General features: G+C 46.1%; 1 protein-coding gene across 3 annotated transcripts in view; it reads left to right on the plus strand.

The window, feature by feature from the left end:
- The window catches only part of Pparg (peroxisome proliferator-activated receptor gamma), a 122,180-nt gene that overhangs the window by 77,994 nt on the left and 22,174 nt on the right, over positions 1 to 22,012 (plus strand). For all 3 annotated transcript variants that reach the window (XM_005387017.2, XM_005387018.2, XM_005387019.2), the window contains 4 exons: positions 1,886 to 2,113; positions 3,820 to 3,989; positions 9,531 to 9,669; positions 21,263 to 21,462. In XM_005387017.2, the coding sequence (XP_005387074.1) occupies positions 1,894 to 2,113; positions 3,820 to 3,989; positions 9,531 to 9,669; positions 21,263 to 21,462 (729 nt within the window). In that variant the 5' untranslated portion in view covers positions 1,886 to 1,893. The remainder of the gene's footprint in view (positions 1 to 1,885; positions 2,114 to 3,819; positions 3,990 to 9,530; positions 9,670 to 21,262; positions 21,463 to 22,012) is intronic.

Here is a 22,012-nt window from a genome sequence, read left to right on the forward strand (position 1 = left end):
AGTAAACCAATAAAATGGCGAATGACCAGTTTTTCCTGCAGCTCATGTTCCTACAGAGATGCATACTACCTCTAATTCAGTCAACCTTTATTCTGCACACGGGACACTCCAGCAGGCACATGAGAAGCAGCTGACAGACTCCCCCCTCTTGAGGATACTGCCCTGTAGACCCTCGAGGTGGCCTCTGATATAAAAGCAACCGATGCTAAGAAAAACTGACAGGGAAGTGAAAGGAAGCCTGCCGAGGAGATGGGTAGTGCACAGAGTGGCTGGGGCTGGGCTGTTCAGATGAGTTTGGAAGCAGCTGGGCAGTGCCTGTGTCATTAGGAGTACAGACTTTTGCTGGATGTCATTGAGACCCCGCGTGACCTTTACACTATCGCAGTGCACATTCCTCTTCGCGGTGTGTAGTGTTTACACTGTAACCCAGATAACCGAGGCTTGTTTGGGTACTCACTGTATAGATAGCCAGTCGCAGGAACCCACAGGGCCCGAAGGAGCCCCTCGCAGCCTGAGGCGCCCACGGAACCAGTCTCCCTGTTGGGCTTTTCAAAGCACTTTGTTGTTCTTACGAAGACCACAACTGAGATCTTTGGTTTCGCTCACAAGTCAGCGGCTGAGAGCAGATCCCTCAACTCGCGGCTCACTGGGAAGCGCAAGAGGCCCTTCCTTCCCAGACGCCTCGAGAGCACAGCCCTTTCTGCACGATGGCAGAGGAGGGGACGGCTGCCCACGAGGGCGTCCGGCTCACTGCAGTTGGAATCCCCGCCTCCGAGCCCATGGGCCTTGGAAAGTCACCGGACTTCTCTAGCCCTGGTCTATACAGCGGAGAGAAGATCTCAGATTACATGCGGTGAAAGGCAGATCATGGCCAGAGCTTTGGAGGTGCTGGGCACATCAGTTTGCGTCCCTGCCCCTTCTGCTAGATTCCCCAGCCCCTTGTCCAGTCATCAGTTCATTTCATGTCCACTGAATACCCCGGGAACAGCTCCTGGGCCAGGCTTTTAGTTCAGTGGTGCGGCAGTGGCCGCTACCAGGACAGAGACACCTCTGGTTCCAGCAGCCCCAGAATCGCTTCGTCCCCAGGGCTGGCAATCCTGAACCTACTCAGCTCTGCGCTGGGATTTTCTGACCAAAGAGTTAACATTTAAATGACACCTGGCAGCGAGAAGGATTTGTGCGGCGTGTGGCGTCCTGGGCAGGCCGTGCTGAGACTAGTTTATTCTGCAGCCTGAGCACCCGTGCGAGCGTTTCCCCCTGTCTTTATATTGATTCCTGTTTCTAGCTCCGCTGGCTTTTGTTTTGGTTTCATCTTGGGAATGGCTTTCAGATTAGTGCCAGCCTGGGGACAGTGTTGACATTCTCACCAGTGACAGTCTCGTGGCCCACGTGGCCGGCCCTCACCTGACCGCTCCCACGTGAGCACCACCTCTCTCGCTGAAGAAAAGTTGTCTACGCAGAAAAGATAAACACTTGAAGCAACTGTTCGTAGTACTTGAAGTATTTGTTCATAGAAGCGTCCTGCCTTTTTTTCAGTGATTCATTTTAATTTAGTATTACCTTAGGAACAATACTGCTTTAGAACATAGTTAAAGAGTAAGCTCATTTGTGTAAATTTGACTTACTAACTATGATACTACACAAAAACCTTCTAGTAACACAAGTGGGCATTTGTGGGGTGTCTGTGGGCATCTGGGCTGTTGCGGGTTTTCTTTGGATGCCCAGGTAGCGGTGACTTCTTACCTGCCGCCTCCTGCTTGGCTCCGAGAAGCTGGCAGTGTCCTCGTGGCCACAGTGATGACCCAGACGAGCTCGCTCATCACCTTGCGCTTCCCTCCGCGTGTCTCTGGGACCGAGCTTGCTAAGCCTCTCGCTTCCATTGCAGCAGTCACCATGGTCGACACAGAGATGCCGTTCTGGCCCACCAACTTCGGGATCGGCTCCATGGACCTCTCGGTGATGGACGACCACTCTCACTCCTTTGACATCAAGCCCTTCACCACGGTCGACTTCTCCAGCATCTCAGCACCACACTACGAAGACATCCCATTTCCAAGGGTGGACCCAATGGTTGCCGATTATAAATATGACCTGAAGCTCCAGGAGTACCAAAGTATGATGTTTCTGTTCACTTTTCAGACCGCTGACCCTGGACGGGGCGGGTCGCTCCATAACCCTGGAGTAAGTGCTCCAGAATAAGTGCTGTAAAGAGAAGGCAGTTACCCTGTGTGATTCACCCACCTAGTCATGAAATAAGAGCTATTCGTGATATGCAAAAAAGAAAGGTGTTGTATCAGTGACTCTCTTCCTTTCCTCCTCCCTCCTCTCACTCCTCTTTTGCTTGTCTTGCTTTTTTTTTCTTTTTTGAGACAGGATTTCACTACATAGTTCCAGCTGGCCTTGAACTCTCTGTTAGCGCAGGCTGGCCTCGAGTTCATGGCAATCCTCCTGCCTCAGCCTCCTGAGTGCTGGGATCACAGGTGTGTGTCATTACACTCCATGAGGAGCATTTTCTAGCATGTTTCACTGCCAGCTGTATCTCAGGCTAAGACTGCATCTTCCAAACTTTAGTTCTTCTGATTTTTATAAGTGAATAGGTAGTACTTGCAAGTTACTTTGTAGAATAACTTCTCATTCCTAAGGGACTATTACTGTAACTTTTTATTTTCTAAACTTTTTTTTTTTTGGTTTTTTTCTCCAGTACCGGGAACCGAACTCACGACCTTGCACTTGCCAGGCAGGCGCTTTGCCGCTGAGCTAAATCCCGAGCCCCTTTCTAAACTTTTTTTATGTTCTTTTTTTTTTTAACCTTCATCATTTTTTTTCCTAACCCTTAGTTTTTGTAATGTACCCTGACATACATTTGGGGGGTATACAAATTTACACTCTAACACGCTAGCCTACTGATAAATTTTCATGCCATTAAGGAAATTAACATCAAAATATCAGATGCAAGAAAAACCAGAACTGTAGTTTTCAAGATAAAGTGTAACTTCTGTGCTGCTGCTGCTTTGATTTTTATCTTGCCGTGGGCTGATGTGCTGGTTTCCCAAAGCCACCGCTGTGTCATTGGCAACCATCATTTGACAATAAGTAAGAACTTCCTGTATTTCTGGGTTTTTCTTAGATAAATGGTATAGCTGGTTATATTTATCAGTGTGGCTTTCAGTTTGAGCCTAATATGGAAATTTAACAGGCCTGGCCCCAAGCAGTGGAAAACATTTCTCTCTATTGAAGATCGGGGCCAAGCCACCAGTTGTGCCCCAGCCCCGCGGCTGCCCCCTGGGTGTGCTTCCTTGAGTCCCTTCGGGCTGGGCTTACGGTGACTTAGCGCAGCTCCTTCTGCCTTCCTGCAAAAGCGGTCTGACTTCCAGATGACTGAAGAATTGTTTCACGTCACCAGCCCTTGTTTTCCTGGTTTCGTGTGTTTGAGTCTTTGACCCATCAGAGGACATTCTGGTGGAAAGAAGGGGATGTTAGAGTATAAAATGGGGCACATAATTCTAAAATGCACCACAGAAATAAACGCCATGGTGGAAATACAAGCCATGGTTTAACGGTGGGCGAATGCTAGACAAAGCTCATCCCGGCCACCAAGCCGTCGTGTCACCTGGCCCATGCAGTCTGTCGGAGCCTGGCCGTCTCAAGCACTGAGGGGCTTAGGTTCCGTCCCCATAGCACTTCCCAGGTGAGGCTCGGAGGGGTTGTGACAGAGCCTGACCACTCTGCCTTCGTACTGTTTGTACTGTCCCCGCTGAAGTAGGTAAGGTGCGGCCGCCGCTGCTGGTGCTAACAGCCTTGTCCATGTGTCACGCACAGGTGCCATCAAGGTGGAGCCTGCGTCTCCCCCATATTATTCTGAGAAGTCTCAGCTGTACAACAGGCCTCCTGAGGAGCCCTCCAACTCGCTCATGGCCATTGAGTGTCGCGTGTGTGGGGACAAGGCCTCCGGCTTCCACTACGGAGTCCACGCCTGCGAAGGGTGCAAGGTATACAACCATCCCCAGAGAGGCTGCCGGAAACTTAGCTGCTGGCGTTCCTGCAGCAGATTCGTCCCAAGGGCTGGGATAAAATCATCACTTTTCTTTTTATTTTTTTCCATTGGAAGAACTCATTGTTCTAGTGAGATGGTATTTGAAAAACTGATAAAAGCAAGGTTGCTTCACCGACTTCCCTTCCTCAGAGTGGTCCTTTCAGATGGAAAAACAGAAGAAGAAAATAGATAAAAGAGACCAGGCATGGTGATCCACACCTGCAATCCTTGGGACACTCTGGGAGGCTGAGGCAGAAGGATTACAAGTTCAAGTCCATCCTGAGTGACTTAGCAACTTACTGAAATCCCTGTCTCAAAATAAGAGCTGAGGATGTACCTCAGTGTAAAAGGCCCTGGGTTCAGTCTCCACTACTATGAGAGAGAAAAAGAGAGAGAGACAGACAGACAGAGAGAGACAGAGAGAAAGAAAAAGAAAGAAAAGAAAGAAAGAAAAGAAAAGAAAAGAAAAGAAAAGAAAAGAAAAGAAAAGAAAAGAAAAAAGAAAAGAAAGAGAGGTAAGAGTAAAAACAGAAGTTTTATGGAGTCTACAGCAGTGAAGAGTACTGTTTTAGTGTTTATCAGTCATATTTAAACAACTTTGGAGATGCTGGCAAAACGCTCAGTAAAATCCTTACATCTTCTTCTCATTTCTTGAAAAAGCCAAGCAACAAGCAAACAGGGGGTTGTGATGGACTCGGTGAGGGGGAAGACAGTAAATGCAAGTTTCAAGGTGAGCACGGCGGGGTCTGCACAATTCAGTTCAGGAATTTCTGTCCACTGCAGCGCAGACATGATTTCAGGGTGATTACTCTCAAGCACTGAGAGGCCCTGTATCATCACAACAGGACTATGATTCATTGTTGAAGGCGTCCTATGAGTCAAGCTCAAAATTTGCATTATGAGGGTTAACCTTAAATAACATCATTCTCTTACAAAAACTGGCCTCAGCAGCCAGACCTCAAAACTGAGTACTGACCCAGCCCTTTGCCACTGAGCAGCACTGAAGCTTCTCATCGTCATTGTTTTGTGTGTTTGTTGTTTGGTTGATTGGTTGGGGTTTTTGTTTCTCGTGGCTGTGCTTCAATAAAGCTTTATTTACAAAAGCAGGCAGCAGGGTGGATTTGACCCATGGGCTACTCACTTATCAGCCCTGGGTCTAGACTTGCACTGTTTTTCATTTTAAATTCTGTTTGTTTTTTGTTTTTGTTTTGTTTTGTTTTGTTTTTCCCGGTACCAGGAATCGAACTCACTACCTCGCGCTTGCCAGGCAGGCGCTGTGCCGCTGAGCTAAATCCCCAGCCCCCCATTTTAAATTCTGATGAGAACTGGTATTATAAAATTCGCCCTCTTTTTTTCCTTCTTCTTTTTGGTACCAGGAATTGCACTCAAGAACCTTGTGTTTGGGGCTGGGGATTTAGCTCAGCGGCAAAATCGCCTGCCTGGCAAGCGCAAGGTCGTGAGTTCGGTTCCTGGTACCGGAGAAAAATCAAAAAAAAAAAAAAAAAAAAAAAAAAAAAAAAAAAAAGAACCTTGTGTTTGCCAGGCAGGCACTGTGCCAGTGAGCTATATCCCCAGCCCAAAATTTACCTTCTTAACAAGTTTTTAAATGTGCAATATAATATTGTTGCCTATAGCCACAGTGCTGCACAGCAGATCTCTAGGATTTATTCAGCTTGTGGAACTGAAGCTTTAAACCCACTGAATAGGAATTTCTACCCCCCCTCCCCCCGCCCCAAACCCCTGGCAGCCATTATTCTACTCTGTTTGTGGGAGTTTGACTTTTTTTAATTTTTGTTTTATTTTACTTTATCAGTACATGTTTTCGGTACACAATATTTACTTCTTGTCAGAGTTGGAACTAGTTTTAAAAAGAGTAAACGAGACACAGATCATCATAAACTCTGTGCTTGCAGTGGCAAAAAGAAAAATCTCACCAACCTTTTTCAGTGAGAACAGTTCTGTGCGCTAGCCTTCCTCTGGCCAGTGAAAAACAAAACAAAAACGAAAACAGCTTTGTCATGTCCAGCGGTCCTCGGAATGATTAGAAAATCAAAGAAGCTTCAACTTCCAGCCGACCCTAGCGGGGACAAGCTCTTCTGGATACTGATGGTCTCCCAAACGACAGGAAAAGAAGGCGGAAGCATAGATAGCAAGGCCCTGGTCTGAGCCAGGAGCAGCAGGCTGGCCTGGAGGGCAGGGTTTTCCTCGCCTCCAAGACAGCAGGAGCTGCACCAAGTTCTGAGCCCCTGGGAGGAGGGGCCTAGCCGGGGCTTCCCCACTGAGCGGGATGGCTCTGCAGGCCCCAAGTCAGTGGCACCCAGCTCTGGCAGAAGCATCTCCAAGTTTTCCTTGGAGAAAAGATTTCCCATTTTAAACCTCATAGGATTTCCACAGTTTAAGGTCAAGAAATGATTGCAAAATAAAATATCAGCAAGCACATAGCAAGGGCATCACCTTGAATGACCTTCATAATAAAAACAAACCAAGAAAAACCTGACATAAACTTCCCCACCCCCACCCAAGAAAAGTGGATGGTGGAACTGCCAGGTCCAGAATACGGAACACTACGCAAGGGTTGTGTAAAGACAGAGCAGGGGCCCCGGCAACAAACCAGCGGCAGCAGACATGGGAACTGAGCAGACAGACTGGAAACCAAATCAAGTGAAACTTCTCAAAGGGAAATGGACAATGATTGCAAGAAAAATTCGACGGAAAGAAGGGTCAAATAGAACATGAGACACAACATAAGAAAAGATGACAGAACAAGAAAGGAGACCAAATGAAGTCACCCGATATGAGAATAACCCTGTCCTGAAGAATATACCTTTCCCAGGATCTGCTAGAATTCAAAACTTCTGTAATTACTGAATGGATAAAAGAACCCTTGAATGGAAAAAAAAAACTTATTTATTTACTTACTTATTTTTTGAGACAGAGTCTCACTATGTAGTGCAGACTAGCCTTGAACTCACAACGATTCTCCTGCCTCAGCCTCCCAAGTGCTGGTATTACTCGTGTGTGGTGGCACCCAACAAGCCCCTGAATGTTAAAAGAGTCTGTTCTCTCCACTCAGCCACAGCAGAAGGAAGTGCAGAAATGTCTCACTGATGAAATTCAGAGTAAAATTTTTTTTTAAATTTTCCAGTCTAATTACATATTTTTGTGTGGTTTCATTGGCTACTATTCTGCTTTTCTTACATTTGCAATCAATGTTAATGGATAATTAGTGACAAAAAGATGGAAATTGTGATGTATTAATTACTGTTACTCTCCTAGTAGCCTATTTTGAAACTGTTTTATTGTTATTTTTACTGTTTCTGTTTAAAATTTTTTAAAAAGATGGAAAATACAAAGTTCAAAAATACAAAGACTAGAGAAAAAAGGTCTAACAAATGTCTAATTGGAGTCCCAGAGCTAACGAACTAATGAAGTAGAAAACTTGTCCAAGAAAATAAGTGAAAAGAAATCCCATGCCTGCACAGACATAAAACTGCAGAACCCTGGAGACAAAGACAGGGTATGAAGATAACCAATGAGAAAGGAAAAGTTCACCTTAAAAATTAATTGACAACACCAGGCATGGCACACATGTCTGTTATCTGAGCACTCGGGAGGCTGAGACAGAAGGATCACTGTATTTGAGGCCAGTCTGGAATAGATAGTGAGACCCTGGTCAAACAAACAAGCAAAATCAGTTGAGAGGAGGCTTCTTAGCAGCAACAATGGGAGCAGAAAAAGCAAAAGAGAATTCAGAGTGTAACAGGAAAATGACTGACGACTCTGTAATTGCTCAAGAACGAAGGTGACATGAAAATCCTCACAAGTTAAAAAAAAAATGAAAATAAAAACACTGGAAACCTGCATTCCAGGGACATCACCTTGAAGACAAAAGAGAGAAGTTATAAGCAAGACCTCTAACAGAGAACAAATTAACGTATAGGATATTGAAACAAAAGTAAAACTCAAGTTTAATCCAATCCATAAGAAACTGGGCAGTGGGCCGGGGGTGTAGCTGAGGAGTCGGAAAGGGGCGGGAAAGGAGCGTACATCACAGGCTGCTTCTGTGGCGCGTGAGGAAGTCAAAGGTGCTGCTGGAAACGAAACAAACTAGGGCGAAGTAAAGGGGACCGAGAGATCCAGAAGACAGGTGGGGACGGTGACAGAATGAAGGAAGGCACAAAATGAAGGAAGGCGGGGTAGAGATCTTGGAGAACTGAGGCGTCATCAAAACTTACAGTGAGGGAAATGGGGAGCTGTATACAGGCTGAACATCCCTAATCCTAAAACCCAAAATCCACAGTACCCCAAAGCCCAAACTATTTGAGCACCGACATGATGGACATGGATAATCCCACAGCGGACCTTGTGACAGGTCATACAGTCAAAACCACGCTCGCCAAGAATACTGTCTAAAATCACCTTCCAGCTCACGCTGTAAAACAGGGAATTTCACGGGTTGGTCTTCGGTTCCCTCCCCAGGTGCACATACGCAGATACTACAAGATTTGCAAAAATCCAAAACGCCCTTGGTCCCACGTCCCAGATGTGTTGAAGGGCCGGCTCTGCAGAAAGCCCAAGTGCATGTCAGTGGGAACCAAGTCAGGGATTTTGGTACCAAACAGGACCAGGCCCAGGTGACAGAATTAAGGACCGAGCTCAGTACGGATGGACAGGAGTCCTATGAACTCCGAGAGTAGAGTTAGGAGACATTTCCGATTGAAAATGGTTTTCAGCTCTCTCAGAAAGATACAGTGCACAGCCTAATGGTAGCTCCCAAAGGGTTGCCATTTTGTATGAGGTTTTCTGAGGATTTCTACATTACTGCTCAGGTTATTTCCCGCTATCTCTTCTTGTCTGTAGGCCGTGATGACGGGCACTCTGTCAACTACATAAATAAATGAAATGAATTCGGCAGGAAATTATGCAACAGTGAGAATTCCAAAAAATTATCCACATGTGGATTTTTATTGGCCCTGATCGTGTTTTAGAAGGAAGTGATTATAAGTTTGCCAAACTGCTTAGCACAGTTCTAAAGGCTGGGCATGCTGTCGGGGTGGTTTGCAGAGAGACTGCACTGATTTCATGGTGTGTTTCCTGCTTACATTAAGTCCAGAGGTCTCTGCAGTGCGGGCGGATAAGGCACGCGGAGAGCCAGGGTACGCCGAGTGACAGGAGCTGGACGTGGTCACACTGAGAAAGGATGCTGGAGGGCCTGTGCTTCTCTGCCTTAGAGCAAAGAAACTGAGAGCCAGAGAGGGACTCGTCCAAATCACCAGTAAAGAGCCTACCTTTTCTTTCTTTTTTTTTTTTTCCGGGACCGGGAATCGAACTCACAACCTCGCACTTGCCAGAGCAGGCACTGTGCCGCTGAGCTAAATCCCCAGCCCCGAGCTACCTTGTCTGATCCCCCGGCCGCGTGCCTGTAGCCGTAGGACACTGCTTCTGTGTGTCAAATGGACCTAAAGGTTGCTTCTTTTTTCCCCGTATCTCTCTGCAGGGTTTCTTCCGGAGGACCATCCGATTGAAGCTTATTTATGATAGGTGTGACCTTAACTGTCGGATCCACAAAAAGAGTAGAAATAAGTGTCAGTACTGTCGGTTTCAGAAGTGCCTGGCAGTGGGGATGTCTCATAACGGTAGGTGACACTTACCGTCGTGTACCTGGCCTTCCTCACTGTGACCGTCAAGGCCCACTGACGGAAATGTGTACAGTTCTTTCACTGAATGCCGGGTTTCCAGATGTTGCATGCTGACCAGATCTTTCTCGTGTAGGTCAGTGACTTCAAGCTTTTGGTGGTGAGCGCCTCTCTCTGTAGCTGGGCATCTGCAAGGGTGGGAAAAGACTTGAAAATCTGAGGGATTATGGGAAAAAGTATAGGGTTTTAAAAGAATATGGTGACAATTGTGCTTAATTTTTGTGTTCCTTTAACAGAATAATTCTTAGGTGCCTTGGTAGTTTCTGTCTACTTTACTCATAAGTGTAAGAAAATTCTGAAGATCTCTGGATATGGAATTTTAAATGGCATATCAAGATTTAGATTTATGTATTCTTTTTTCTTTTTTCTATGCAAAGATGAGTTTGGCACTATTTTTTATTTCAGAGAACATGCAGACTTGTAGAAAGAAGCAAGCAAAGTTTGTGAATTCTTACAAAACTTCAGTGCCACAGAAACATAAGAGAATACAATTTTTATTTCTCAGGCCTGTCTCTAAAATCCAGCTTGAGGCTGGAGGTATAGCTCAGTGGTCCAGCGTTTGCCTAGCGTGCCTGAGGCCCTGGGTTCGTGATCCCTAGCACCATAAAAACATCATCAAACATGTAAATTTGGGTGTGAAATAAGACCTGAGAAGACCTACGTTTTCATGAATTGCGGAGCTAACTCAATAAAATCACGGAAGATATGCCTGTTAGAAGAAATAATTCTTCATCAGTTCTGATTGGTTGGCCCACAAAACAAGTTTTAGCTGTAACTTGATAGTATTGTATTAATGAAGAATTAGTCAATTGTTTTATTTCAGAACTCCTTATGGGCTCGAGAAAACAATACCCAAGTGATCAAGTTAAATCAGAAGCCTCATTTTACGTGATGTCTATTTTCTGTCTTTTTTTCTTTTTGCCTGTGGTGCTGGGGAGGGGACCCAGAGCCTCCTGTGTGCTAGGCGAGCACCCCACCAAGCCACATCCCAGCTCTGATTTTTTTCTTTCTTTTGCTTTCATCTTTCGCAAAACTGATCTACCAAAAGGATGATCTTTCGGGTCAGTCTTCATCTATATGGACTCCAGTACGTTTGAGAAAACTTCATTTTTGTTCAGTCTTGCACATGTTTGGCCAAAACTATCAAGATATTTGGAACTCCCTGTGGGTTGATCCTGTCCTCTTCTAAATTAGCTTGCAAAATCCGAGTTGTTAATATGGGTCAGTTCTAAAGGTAAGAATGTATTATGTGTCAGGCTGTCAGCGGTACTGGACAGGGTGGGAATTTGGTCCAACTTTCCCCAACAACTGGCCACATCTGCTTTGTGGCCGTGGAAACTGCAGTCACTGATTGCAAAATAATTTGCTGGTTTAATTCCATTAGTTTCCTTCCTATTTCAAACCTCATAAAACATAAGGACAAGTTTGCAAGTCCAGGGCTATATTTTAGATGATGCAACCCAGTTGCAATATGCTTATTTCATCTGTATGGAGAAATCATTGACTTTGAGGTCATTAGCACCAAAACACGCCAGTTCTGCTTTTAGTGCTGTTCGTGCCTTGTCTGTTGGAAATCTGTCATTTTACACATCCGTGGGATCTCTCATTCCTAGTATTTATGGGCTCTACACACATGGATGTAAAACACATTTCCTGTTGCTTACAAGCAGAGCCCCACATTCACATAAAATACACCCCCTGTGGCTTACTGTTCATAAGCAAATATTATTTAAAGCCCAACCTACAAGCTGGGGTGTAATTCCATGACACTACAGGTACTTAGCATCCTCGAGAGCCTGGGTTCCCTCCCCAGCGCCAGAGAAGAAATGTTTCTAATAGGCTGGGGGTGCAGCTCAGTCGTAGAGCATTTGCTTAGGATGCGTGGAGCCCTGGGTTCCATGCCTAGCATCCCCAAAAGACTCAGTCCATGCAGTGTGGATGATGTAATTTTCTCCTCTAAGAAAAGTCAAAAAAAAGCTATCATGAGCTTGATAATAAGGCCACCTTTTCACTTCATGTAACAATTAATATATTCTATTTAGAGAGGGGGCAGTTGTGACAAGAGTGTTCAGTTCTTACCAAAGCAAGAGAAAATAGGAATTAAATTGATAAGAGCAGAGTCGCAGGCAGCACAGCCCTTAAAGGGCTGCAGACCTGTCCAGGAAAATCCCTGCTAAGAGTGGTCGTAGGACTGTGCTTGCTGCGCAGGCAGAAAAGCGTCAGGGGCTCTGCACACAAGAGGGAAAGCTGGGTTGTGGTTGCTGTGCATGTTACTCCCACGGAGAAAGCATCTAAATATAAAGCTTCTTAGGTGGCTGCAGTCCCTGTTGACAGTCCATTGCCCCGGCCAGCGCATGGCCTGGGATGAGGTTGCCATATACAAAAGTTCTTTCGGAGCTGCTGCTGAGGCACCGCATGTTACACCAAAGGCGGTACCCGCTCTCCAAAGTGTACGCAAGGGAATGAACACCCTAAAGTAACCTCACCCCAGTCTGTGTGACTTATTTCTGTTCTTTGGTCTCTGTTCAGATCATTTGATGTGTTTGGACAAGGCTTCTAAAATCATCTTCAAAACACCCAGAGGGCCCTCAGGAATACTATTGGAAAAACACTAAAATGAGGGATCCCTAACTCCTTTCAACGGCAATTTCTGATTCTTTATCATTAATCAACCTAAGTCACTGAACTTTTCATTTTCCCACCAGCTACTCCCTATCCTTTAGACAATGATATAATCTTCGCCTATGGCTAGGCACCTGGCATGACATATGGCTGAATATATAAGTTTCCCTCCGACGTGCTTTCATGCCATCAAAATATCTTTGAATCATCCAAGTCAGGTCTACATATTATGATCAATTGTTAAGGAACTTAAGGCAAACAGTTGCTGGCTATAGGGAGATGTATTCCAGGACTACACGCCCAAAGCAGATTGGTAGCAGAAGATATAAGTGCTATACTGGATGCTACATGGTGAGTTCATCAGCACTACAAGAAATACCTGGGATAAATCACCTTACAGAGAGGGAAGGTTATCATGGTGCACAGTTAGGGAGGTTTTAGACACTGGTCTCTAGTCCCTGGTCTAGTTCCTAACCCTAACCCTAACCCCAACCCTAACCCTAACCCTAACCCCTATTACTCTGGGCCTATGGTAACACAACACATCATGGTGGAGACAGGAAGCAGAGAAAGCCATTCCCCATATGGCCAGGGAGTGGAGAAAGAGAAAGGGCCCAGGTCCCTAAAACCCCGCCCAGGTGCACCCTGGGGACCCAGTGTCCCCAACCTCTGGAAGGTCCCACACCTCCAGGTAGCCTCAGGCTGGGCACCTTCAACACACGGCTGTTGGACGTTCCTGATCTAGACTACAGCACACAGTCACAGCTCACCAGGTAGAACTTCCATCTTGATTGTCCACAAGGTACTGGAAGAACAGAATCCTTCCCACTGGACACAGTTTCTCAAAGAGAAATACGGGTGCTTCTCAGATATCGGTTTTCAGCATTTTTTTGGAAAAAAAAAAAAAAAAAAAAGCATCCCGGTGTTGAGTGGATTTTGACGTGATTGGAAACAGTTGTTGGGTTGTAATCTTCCCGTAAGTCATCAAGACAAATGCATGCACCAAATATTTTGGTCATGTAAAAATCCATCATTTCTAGACCACAGTTCGGCCCCACTGGTTACCCAGAAGTCTTCCTGAGTCACCCCCAAGCACAGTCACCTCTGTAACTGGTCTAGACACCACCTTCAGAAGAAAGCTCGAAATGAAAGGAAGCAGGAGCAGAGAGCAACTGCGCAGGCTCCCCGGAGTGGCCATCACCTAATAAGTGACTGTGCACCAGCTGCTGTTGCTGGGGAGAATCCCATCCAGTGCCATGTTACTTGTCCAGGCCACAGGCCCTTTGCACGTACTGTCAGAGTTGTACCCTGTAGATGTTCTTGTTTTAAAAACCTACTGTCAGGTCCTTGATATTAATCATATTTTAAAAACACATCCTCTTTATTTTAATAAAGTAAGTTAATCATTAAGAATTTTGATGAGTGACTATTTCAGAGTTGCTTTCCATATGTGAACTAAATAATAAGTTTAGGGGAAATATAGTTTAAAAATAATCTAAAGTAGAGAAAAATTGTCTTGTGTTATCTAAGAGTCACTCAGTTAGGTTTTTCCTACAGCGTTGACATTTGATTAAAATAGTACTTTTCATAATTTTAAAAATTAGCGAAACCTTAGTTTTGCTGATTAGGATGTCCTATGATATAAATGATGTGGACTTTTCTCTTTTCTTTTTTTTAAATGCTGACAGCTTTAAAAAAAAATAGTTTGTCAGGGGCTTCATGAAAATCTGGACAAATGGTTTCACGAATTTGTGGTGCTCAGCAATTTTAAAGTAGTTGTCTCCATGCCTTGCAGACAGTAGCTCATGTGTATTAGGAAAGGGGGTCCTGAATGTCACATAGCTTTAAACATCAACGTCTTACTTTAAAAAAAATCTTTGCTATGGTTTGGATCTCCGACATCCCTGAAAGGCTCCGGGCTTGAAGGCTTGATGGCCATCCCCCAATGCTATTAGGAGGTGGGGGGACCTTTAGAAGGTGGGGCCTGGTACAGGAAGTGAGGTCATTGGGCACCGCCCTGATAAATGTTAAGATCTCAGCACTTCCTGTCTCTCTTTGCTTGCATCCCAGCCCCCAGGAGGTGAACAGACCTCCTGACCACAGGCTCCCACCTGATCTACAACGCTTCTGCAGGCCAACACTGGGCCCACAACGGGATCTTGTTTGTGGTATGGAAGAAAATTACCCAGAACAGTAAGAAAGAAGGAACTGAGGAAAATCTCAGAAGCTGGGTATAGTGGCCTATAATCCTAGCACTCAGAATCACTGCAAGTTCACAGCCAACCTGGGCTACCTAGTGAGTTCCAGGCCAGCCTGAATCATGTAGTAAGACCCTGTCTCAAAAAAACAAAATAGTAATAATACTTTTTTAAAAGAGAAAGAAATCTCAGAGCCATGACCTCTGGATCAAAGCCCCTGAGAAGAGAGCTTGTTCAAAGTACCTCACTAGGTGCGAGAATGAGTGACCAAGAGAGGGACATGGGAAGATGGGCTGGTTTGGAGGGGATTTTTAAGATTTAGTTTTACTAGTGTTTGAAGCGCTGGTGATAGCCAGCATCCGTGTATGAAGGAATAGGCTGAGAAGAAAGAGGTAAGCATCTGATTCTCAGGACAGAGCGCGGGCGTCAGGAGCCCCTGCTGCTAGCAGGGGGAAATCTAGCTGAACAGAAGAGGAGGGGCTGCCAGAAAGCTCGGGGTAGCGGAAGGGTAGGAGAACCGGAAAGCAGAAGCCAGAGAGGTAAAGGCTGAGGGAACGGTGGGGAGACTAGGGAGAGGCTCAGATCCGGCCAGGAGAAAAGCACTCAGGTCTTCCATGAGCGACGGTTTCTTCCCTTGAAATGCAGCCCAAGCTACAGAGCAGCAGGCCAAGAAGCAAACAGGGGGCAACAGACAGCGCAGAGTGAGACTCTGCCTTCAGATGTTCGGTGAGGAGCGAGGGGCTGGAAGGAAATGCCGGCTCAGAGCCTGGACCTCTGCTCGGGCAGGACAGAGCTGGTACCGAGGGGTCACCAAGCTGGGTGTCATAGTGCACGCCTGTAATCCTAGCACTCAGGAGGCTGAGGCAGGAGGATCCCTGGGAGTTCAAGGCCAGCCTGAACTATATAGCAAGACCCTATCCCAAAAAGCTACAAAACGGGGGTACCAGAAAGTGGGTCTGTGCATGTCACCTCTCCTGTGGTCCGTGTGTCACCTAGCCCGCCCTGTCACAGTGTCTTACAGCAACAGGCATCCAGCAAACACAACCTGTGATGTCATTTTAGACTTCAGGGTGTTGGAGAAGCGGCTAGAAGGGGAGATTGCGGGGCTACACTCATTTCTGCATTGGGAAGAAACCGAGGCAAATGTTTAAATGTCCTCTACGAATGATCTTAAAAATGCCCCCCACAGAAAAAGAACCTCATATCGGTGCAGGGCTGCTCCTTTTTTACTTTAGAGAAACTAGGAAATGATAGTTATTAGGTTGCCACATCCTGTGAATTCTTAGAGCGTGCCTGTTTGGATTGGTTGTTGGTTTTTTGTTTTTTTTTTTCTTCAAGAGAGGTAAGGACTAAGGCTGTGGCCCGGCGGCAGAGCGCTCGCCTAACCGGCACGAGGCTCTGGGTTCCATCCAGCGCCGCAAAGAGGGAAAGAAAGAGCGGTGAAGAAATACGACTTACCGCCAGTAGCCATACAGACAGCGGCGGGGTTCGGGCTCGTTCATGTGAGCCCAACACGTAAAAAGTGGGGAAAGTGCCCATGAAACAGCGCCTGATTGTCAGAAGCCTGGTGTCGTCCCTGACATGTCAAAAGGCAAAACTGTTTTAATCAGACACAACTTTTAAAAAAGTATGACACAACTTATTTCATTCTTCTACTTTTTGTTAATGGGACTTATTACTCTGAAAGTCTGCTTTAATTTTTGTAGTTAAGTAGCATCTGTCTATAACGCCCCCATAGTTAAGTAGGCATTTTGAGAACATGTCAGTTGTTGTATAACACACCACCCAGATCCGGAAACAGGGTACATAACCATTCTGTGCGCTGGTCTGTTGTTTAGTAAAATCAGTACTATAATACATGACGCTGAATCTGTCATATGTTCATAGGAGAGTAGAAGCTGGTTGTGTAAAGTATGTACAGTATGTACTGACCCTCTGTCAATTCCTCAGGGAGCCTACCTGTTCGGGTGGTAGCAGGTTGGTATTTTTAACCATGATACCTGAATTCACTTTAGGTAATGATTGATTGATTGGTTCATTGATTGACTAATTGACGTTAAAGTGCTGGGCATAAAACCCATGGTAGGCAAGCACTCACCACAGAGCCGCACCCCAACTCTCTGGAGGTGATTAATTATCCCAACATGAAACCAAAGACCAATGTTCTGAAAGTTTTTTTTTTTTTTTTTTTTTTATGTGACAGCTGCACAGTAAGGAGAATGAGTCTTTTTTCTTTCTTTCTTTCTTAGTGCCTCAAAGACCAGGCAAATATTGCTTTAAAAAAAAAAAAAAAAAAAAAAAGAGCAGAGTATGTTCCCAAGTTTCCATGTGTGGTAGATGTTGTAGAATTTTAGAGCTAAATTGAGAGCCCAAAGAAGGAACCAGAGAGATCCTCTTTTCCAACGTCCCCATTCTACAGCCAAATGCTCTGCCCCTGAGCTATACCCACAAGGAACCATTCTGTAGCTAAAGCGACTGAGGACCAGAGAAGTTCAGTGATTTTTCTGAAAACCACAAAGCTGGCTTGTCACAGGAGGAAACTGGAAAGTGGACTTCTTGGCTACGTGTCGTGGCCATACAGAAGCCCACATTTCTGCCCGGGGGCTCCCAGCAATGCAGGGAGAACCGCCTTCTGTCTTTTAAGATGAATCGTCAGTAGAAGCAGAAAAAATTCCCTTGCATAGGGGCACACTAGGCCTCTGAATTTCTGGTTCTCAGTCCAGAAAGTCTTGGATTTCAAAGCTCTGATTTCAGTCCTTCTAGAAAACAGCAGTCTAAGCTCTGTAACTCTCCTGTTCTGGTTCTCTGATTCTCCGCTCAGGGGCTGGGAACCAGTCCGGGGTGCAGCTCAGCGGCGGGCACTCGCCTGGCACTCACCATCCCCAGCATCACAAAGGGAAAAAAAGTGACTTAACTGAAAAACACCATTTCCTAAACAATTTATAGACAGAGAGATGTAGCCAGATAGATTGGGTTGGGGGGCTTGCTGTCTGCGGGCAAGCACTGCGTCATGGCTGGTCCGAATCTATAAGGAGGGTAGCTGTGACTAAAATAAAACACAACATCAGCCTTTTCCCCTTTAAAAAAGAATACAAGCTGGGTGTGATGGCACCTGCCTGGCATATGAGAGGCTGAGGCAGGAGGATCATGAGTTGAGGCTAGCCTGGACTACATAGTGAGAGCCTATCTCAAAAAACAAAAGTAAAACAAAAAAAATTTAAAATTTGTATTTCCTCTACCATTTCAGATTTTTACATGTTGCATGCAAATTTAGTCCTACTAAGTGCGATGTATTTTTTATCCCTGAACCTGTGGTATGTAACAATGCCAAAATCACTTGTATAACTAGTTGCGCTGATGGTTGAACCTAATTTGTAGCGTGGTCATTTAATAATACAATTTGTTCACAAGATTTCACCTTTTGGGAACACTTCAATTTATGAAACTTCACATCTTATTTAGATACTAGCAAAGAAGATTTTGCTTTCTCATTTCCTAATTCAAAAATTACCATTTATTTCGCCATTTTTGTTAAATATAATAGGTGACTGTCTTTGTGTGTTCAAGTTAACATTTTTGATTATCTACTAGGAAAAAAAATTGTTTTCCTGGGCATGTAAATTTCTGTGTGTGTTTAGAATTTCTTACCTGTAAAAATTTAACCAGAGCTTAGAGCAACGTCTGCACATGATAGGCACTCAGTTATCATTCGCTGAAGAGGCAGAATCATGTGTGGTCTTTGAAATAAGTCCAAGAGCAACGGACAGTTGGGGATTCGAGCACCTCTGCTTTGTTGTATGATGACTCCCTTTTCCCACCTTTTTTGCACCTTGGCGTGTAGGGGTGCTGGGGGTAGAATCCAGGGCCACAGATACACTAGGGGGGGTGTTCTACCTCTGAGCTGCACCCCAGCCCACAATTTCTTCTTTTTTGTTTTGTTTTTTGTTTTTTGTTTTTTTCCAGTACCGGGAATCAAACTCACAACGTTGCGCTTGCCAGGCAGGCGCCGTGCCGCTGAGCTAAATCCCCAGCCCCTCACAATTTCTTCTTTTAATACGCCTGCCTTTCCCTGCTGCTTTCTCTCCTGATCACCTCTGTAGACTTCCCGGTGGATTTACTGTCCCCTTCTCTGCCTATTTTTAAACTTAATATATTTTGGAGTTTAATTCACCAGACATCTACCAAGTACCTGCTCTGTATGTTTTGCCCCACCCAGGAGCCAAGATGGGAAAACCCAGTAGCTGAAGGACTTGCAGGACTTCTACCCTAGTGACCAGCCTAAATCCACTGAAGTCCAGTGATGGTCTTGTGAGGGCACATAACCACACCTAGCCCTTAGGAGACTTTTTCAAATCCCAAGTGTTTTAGTCACTCCTGTTCAGTGTAGGGGTGGCTTAGCACCATGTCCCCTGGGAGACGCTCAACTTGAGAAGTTCGAAGGCAGTTCCCGGGCCCTTGGGCTCCCTTACCTCCTCGGGCTCCCTTACCTCCTCCATCCTCAGCGGAGAGCGGCTACTGAACACCCAGCGGAAGGAAGGAGCTGCTGTCTGGGTGAAGGATGCTCAGGAATAGCTTCAGAGGAGGTGGGAGGGAATCTACCTGCCGTCTGAACTTGTGCTTCATTTTATTTCCTAATATACAAGGGCTGGGCATGGTGGCACACACCCATAACCCCAACGTTTTGGGAACCTCAGGCAGGAGGATGGCAAGTTCCAGGCCCACTTGGGCCACTTAGCAAAACCTTGTCTCAAAATTGAATTAAGTTCGTAAAGGGCTGAGGACGTAGCTCAGTGGCAGAGTGGCTGCCTAGCACACAGAGCTTTAGGTTTGACCCCCAGCACCACACACGCATAAAATTTTGTGTGTGTATGAACTTACATGTGCTGGAAAGTATGCCAAGGACCAAAGGTAACATACTGAACGAGATCCCTGCCTTCATGGAGAGCACACTGCAGAGAAGACAAAACCTCAGACGTGGTGGCCATGCTCAGAGCCGCGAGCCACAGCGAAAAGTCTCAGCTGAGGAATAGGACCCCTCCCCCTGTGAGAAAGTGCACAGCCACCCCCAGCCCTGGGGAACTAAAAAGAAAGAGGAAGGAAACAGGGAAAGGGAGACAAGATTTGTTTTTACCAAAATTTGGCAATGTTTAAAGATGTCTATTTGAAAGGGTCCAATGCAAAGGGTCTACCTACCAAAAACATCTGCAGAAAGGCTAATTTACTTGTAAGGAATCCCCACTAAGAGGCAAGAGTCCCTTCTCTGACTCTAAGGCTCCAACAATAGCTGGATCGGCAGTAATAAAGCTGATTCAGGGTCCCCTGAGATGAATTTATGAATCTGAGACTCAAGGATACAAATGATCTACTGGAACAAAATTCTGCTGGGGGTGCAGCTCCGTGGTAGAGCGCCTCCTTAGCACGCACAAGACCCTGGGTTCCTTGCCCAGCGCCGAGTAAATAAACAGACCAACACACAAACCCCTAAGCATGCAGAGGACTGTGTCTCTACACTTGCAGTAGAAATGCTACCTGTAGCGCAGTATCTCGAAGAGCCAGCCCTCTGTTCATTCCCTAATCCCACAGCCGTTGACGGAGTGCCTCTGAGCCCTCGAGATGAGTGAGCAAGACACCATCGTGCCCCAAGGAGCTGCTCACCTGGAGAAGGGACCGCCACCCAGCACTGACACCGCACATGTGTAGTAGTGGATGTGGTAGCCAAGCAAGCGCCGCTTTGGAAACCCAGTGCCCAAGAGGCCCCCAAGGAGGGCTTGCAAAGTCGTATTTTACAGAGAGCATTGGTAGGGAGAAAGGAAAACCAACCAAAGTTGAAAAGTGACAGTTTTTGTGAATTGTTTTCCTGAGGATGGACCCCAGGGCCTTGAACATGCCTGGCCCTCCCTCCCCGTGGGGAGCCGCGCCAGCCCCGCAAACAGGTTCATCTCCCCCATTCAGGCCTCATCACGTTCCTCCCTGCCTGTCTTTCCTTTTCTTTGCTTTTCCACTTCCTCACCCCACAAGCAACACAATGGGAGGATATTATCTTTCTGACAGACGTCATTAAGTCAAGGGAATAAACAGGGCTTCTCTCCGCTAAGCATAACGTGCTCTGTGGCCTGGTAAGTGACATAAGACACCATCCACACTTCTGTACCGCAAGGACAGAGTAGATCATACAAACTCCCTGAGAGCGCAGCCTGCGTGTGCACCTCTTTCACCTCTGCGTGGGTCCTGACTTTAGTTCATGAAATGCCCAGGTCATTCTGTACCTGGCGGTACCTCAGATATTGGGACTATGAAAATGAACAGGAGAAGGCCAGTGTCCGTTGTACTGTAGTGGGATAAACAGGCATTGCGAAAAGGGCTCTCCTTAAAGTATATTTGGGGGAAGGAATCATTAGCCGAAAGCCTCACAGAGGGAGTGACATTTGAATTGGGCCATGAGGGATGAATAGGAGTTGGCTGCCTGTTGTTTCATGCGTAAGTGAACATTTCCCTCAGACTCTCTGACGTTCCCCCCAAGATCTCGCCTTCCATTATTTAAAGGAAAATTCAACCTTTATTAAATTGATGATCTGTGCTACGGGCATGAAATAAAACCACTGTCAAAGTGAGGGACAGAAACCAGAAGGTGAGAGGAGCGAGAGCCGGGGGAGCACGGGGACACTAGAGAGAGTGATTTGGTGATTCACCCTGTCCTTCCTCTTCTTCTGCAGCCATCAGGTTTGGGCGGATGCCACAGGCTGAGAAGGAGAAGCTATTGGCCGAGATCTCCAGCGACATCGACCAGCTCACCCCAGAGTGTGCAGACCTCCGGGCCCTGGCCAAGCACCTGTATGATTCATACATCAAGTCCTTCCCTCTGACCAAAGCCAAGGCCCGGGCGATCTTGACAGGAAAGACAACGGACAAATCAGTAAGTCTCCATCGAGCGGCGGGGACGGGGGAGGGGAGGGACATTTCCTCTGAGTCAATGATTCACCCGCGCTTGGGCTGCTGGCCGAAAGACTCTGAAGGAAATGTCTGCAGATAGGCTAGGTAAACATTATTTCAGAAAAGGAAAAGCCCTCCGAGTTGTAGTATCATCCTGGAGACTAGTGACAGAATGCACAGGCCAACTTAACGTTAAGGACAAGCCAGAGCCCACTCATACTACCGCCCTCTCTCAGGACCACTTGTTGGGTGTGGTGCCTCAAGCCTGTAATCCCAGCATTCTGGGAGGCTGAGGCAGGAGGATCGCAAGCTCCAAGCCCAGTCTTGGCAATTTGGAGACTTAGCGAGACCCCATCTCAAAAGAAAAAATACATAAAGCTGGCTAGATATGTAGCTCAGTGTGAAGAGCCTGGGTTAAATCCCCAGAGCCGCAAAAACAAAACAAGCAAACAAAAAACCCACCTGGCCATTCTGGCAGCCCTGCTTTTCTTTGCAAGCTTTTGACCTAGGTTTGGACAAGGTGTCCAGTCCTG

The sequence above is a fragment of the Chinchilla lanigera genome, unplaced genomic scaffold (genome assembly GCF_000276665.1).
Source record: "Chinchilla lanigera isolate Chin_1 unplaced genomic scaffold, ChiLan1.0 scaffold00028, whole genome shotgun sequence".
NCBI classification, from domain to species: Eukaryota; Metazoa; Chordata; class Mammalia; order Rodentia; family Chinchillidae; genus Chinchilla; species Chinchilla lanigera.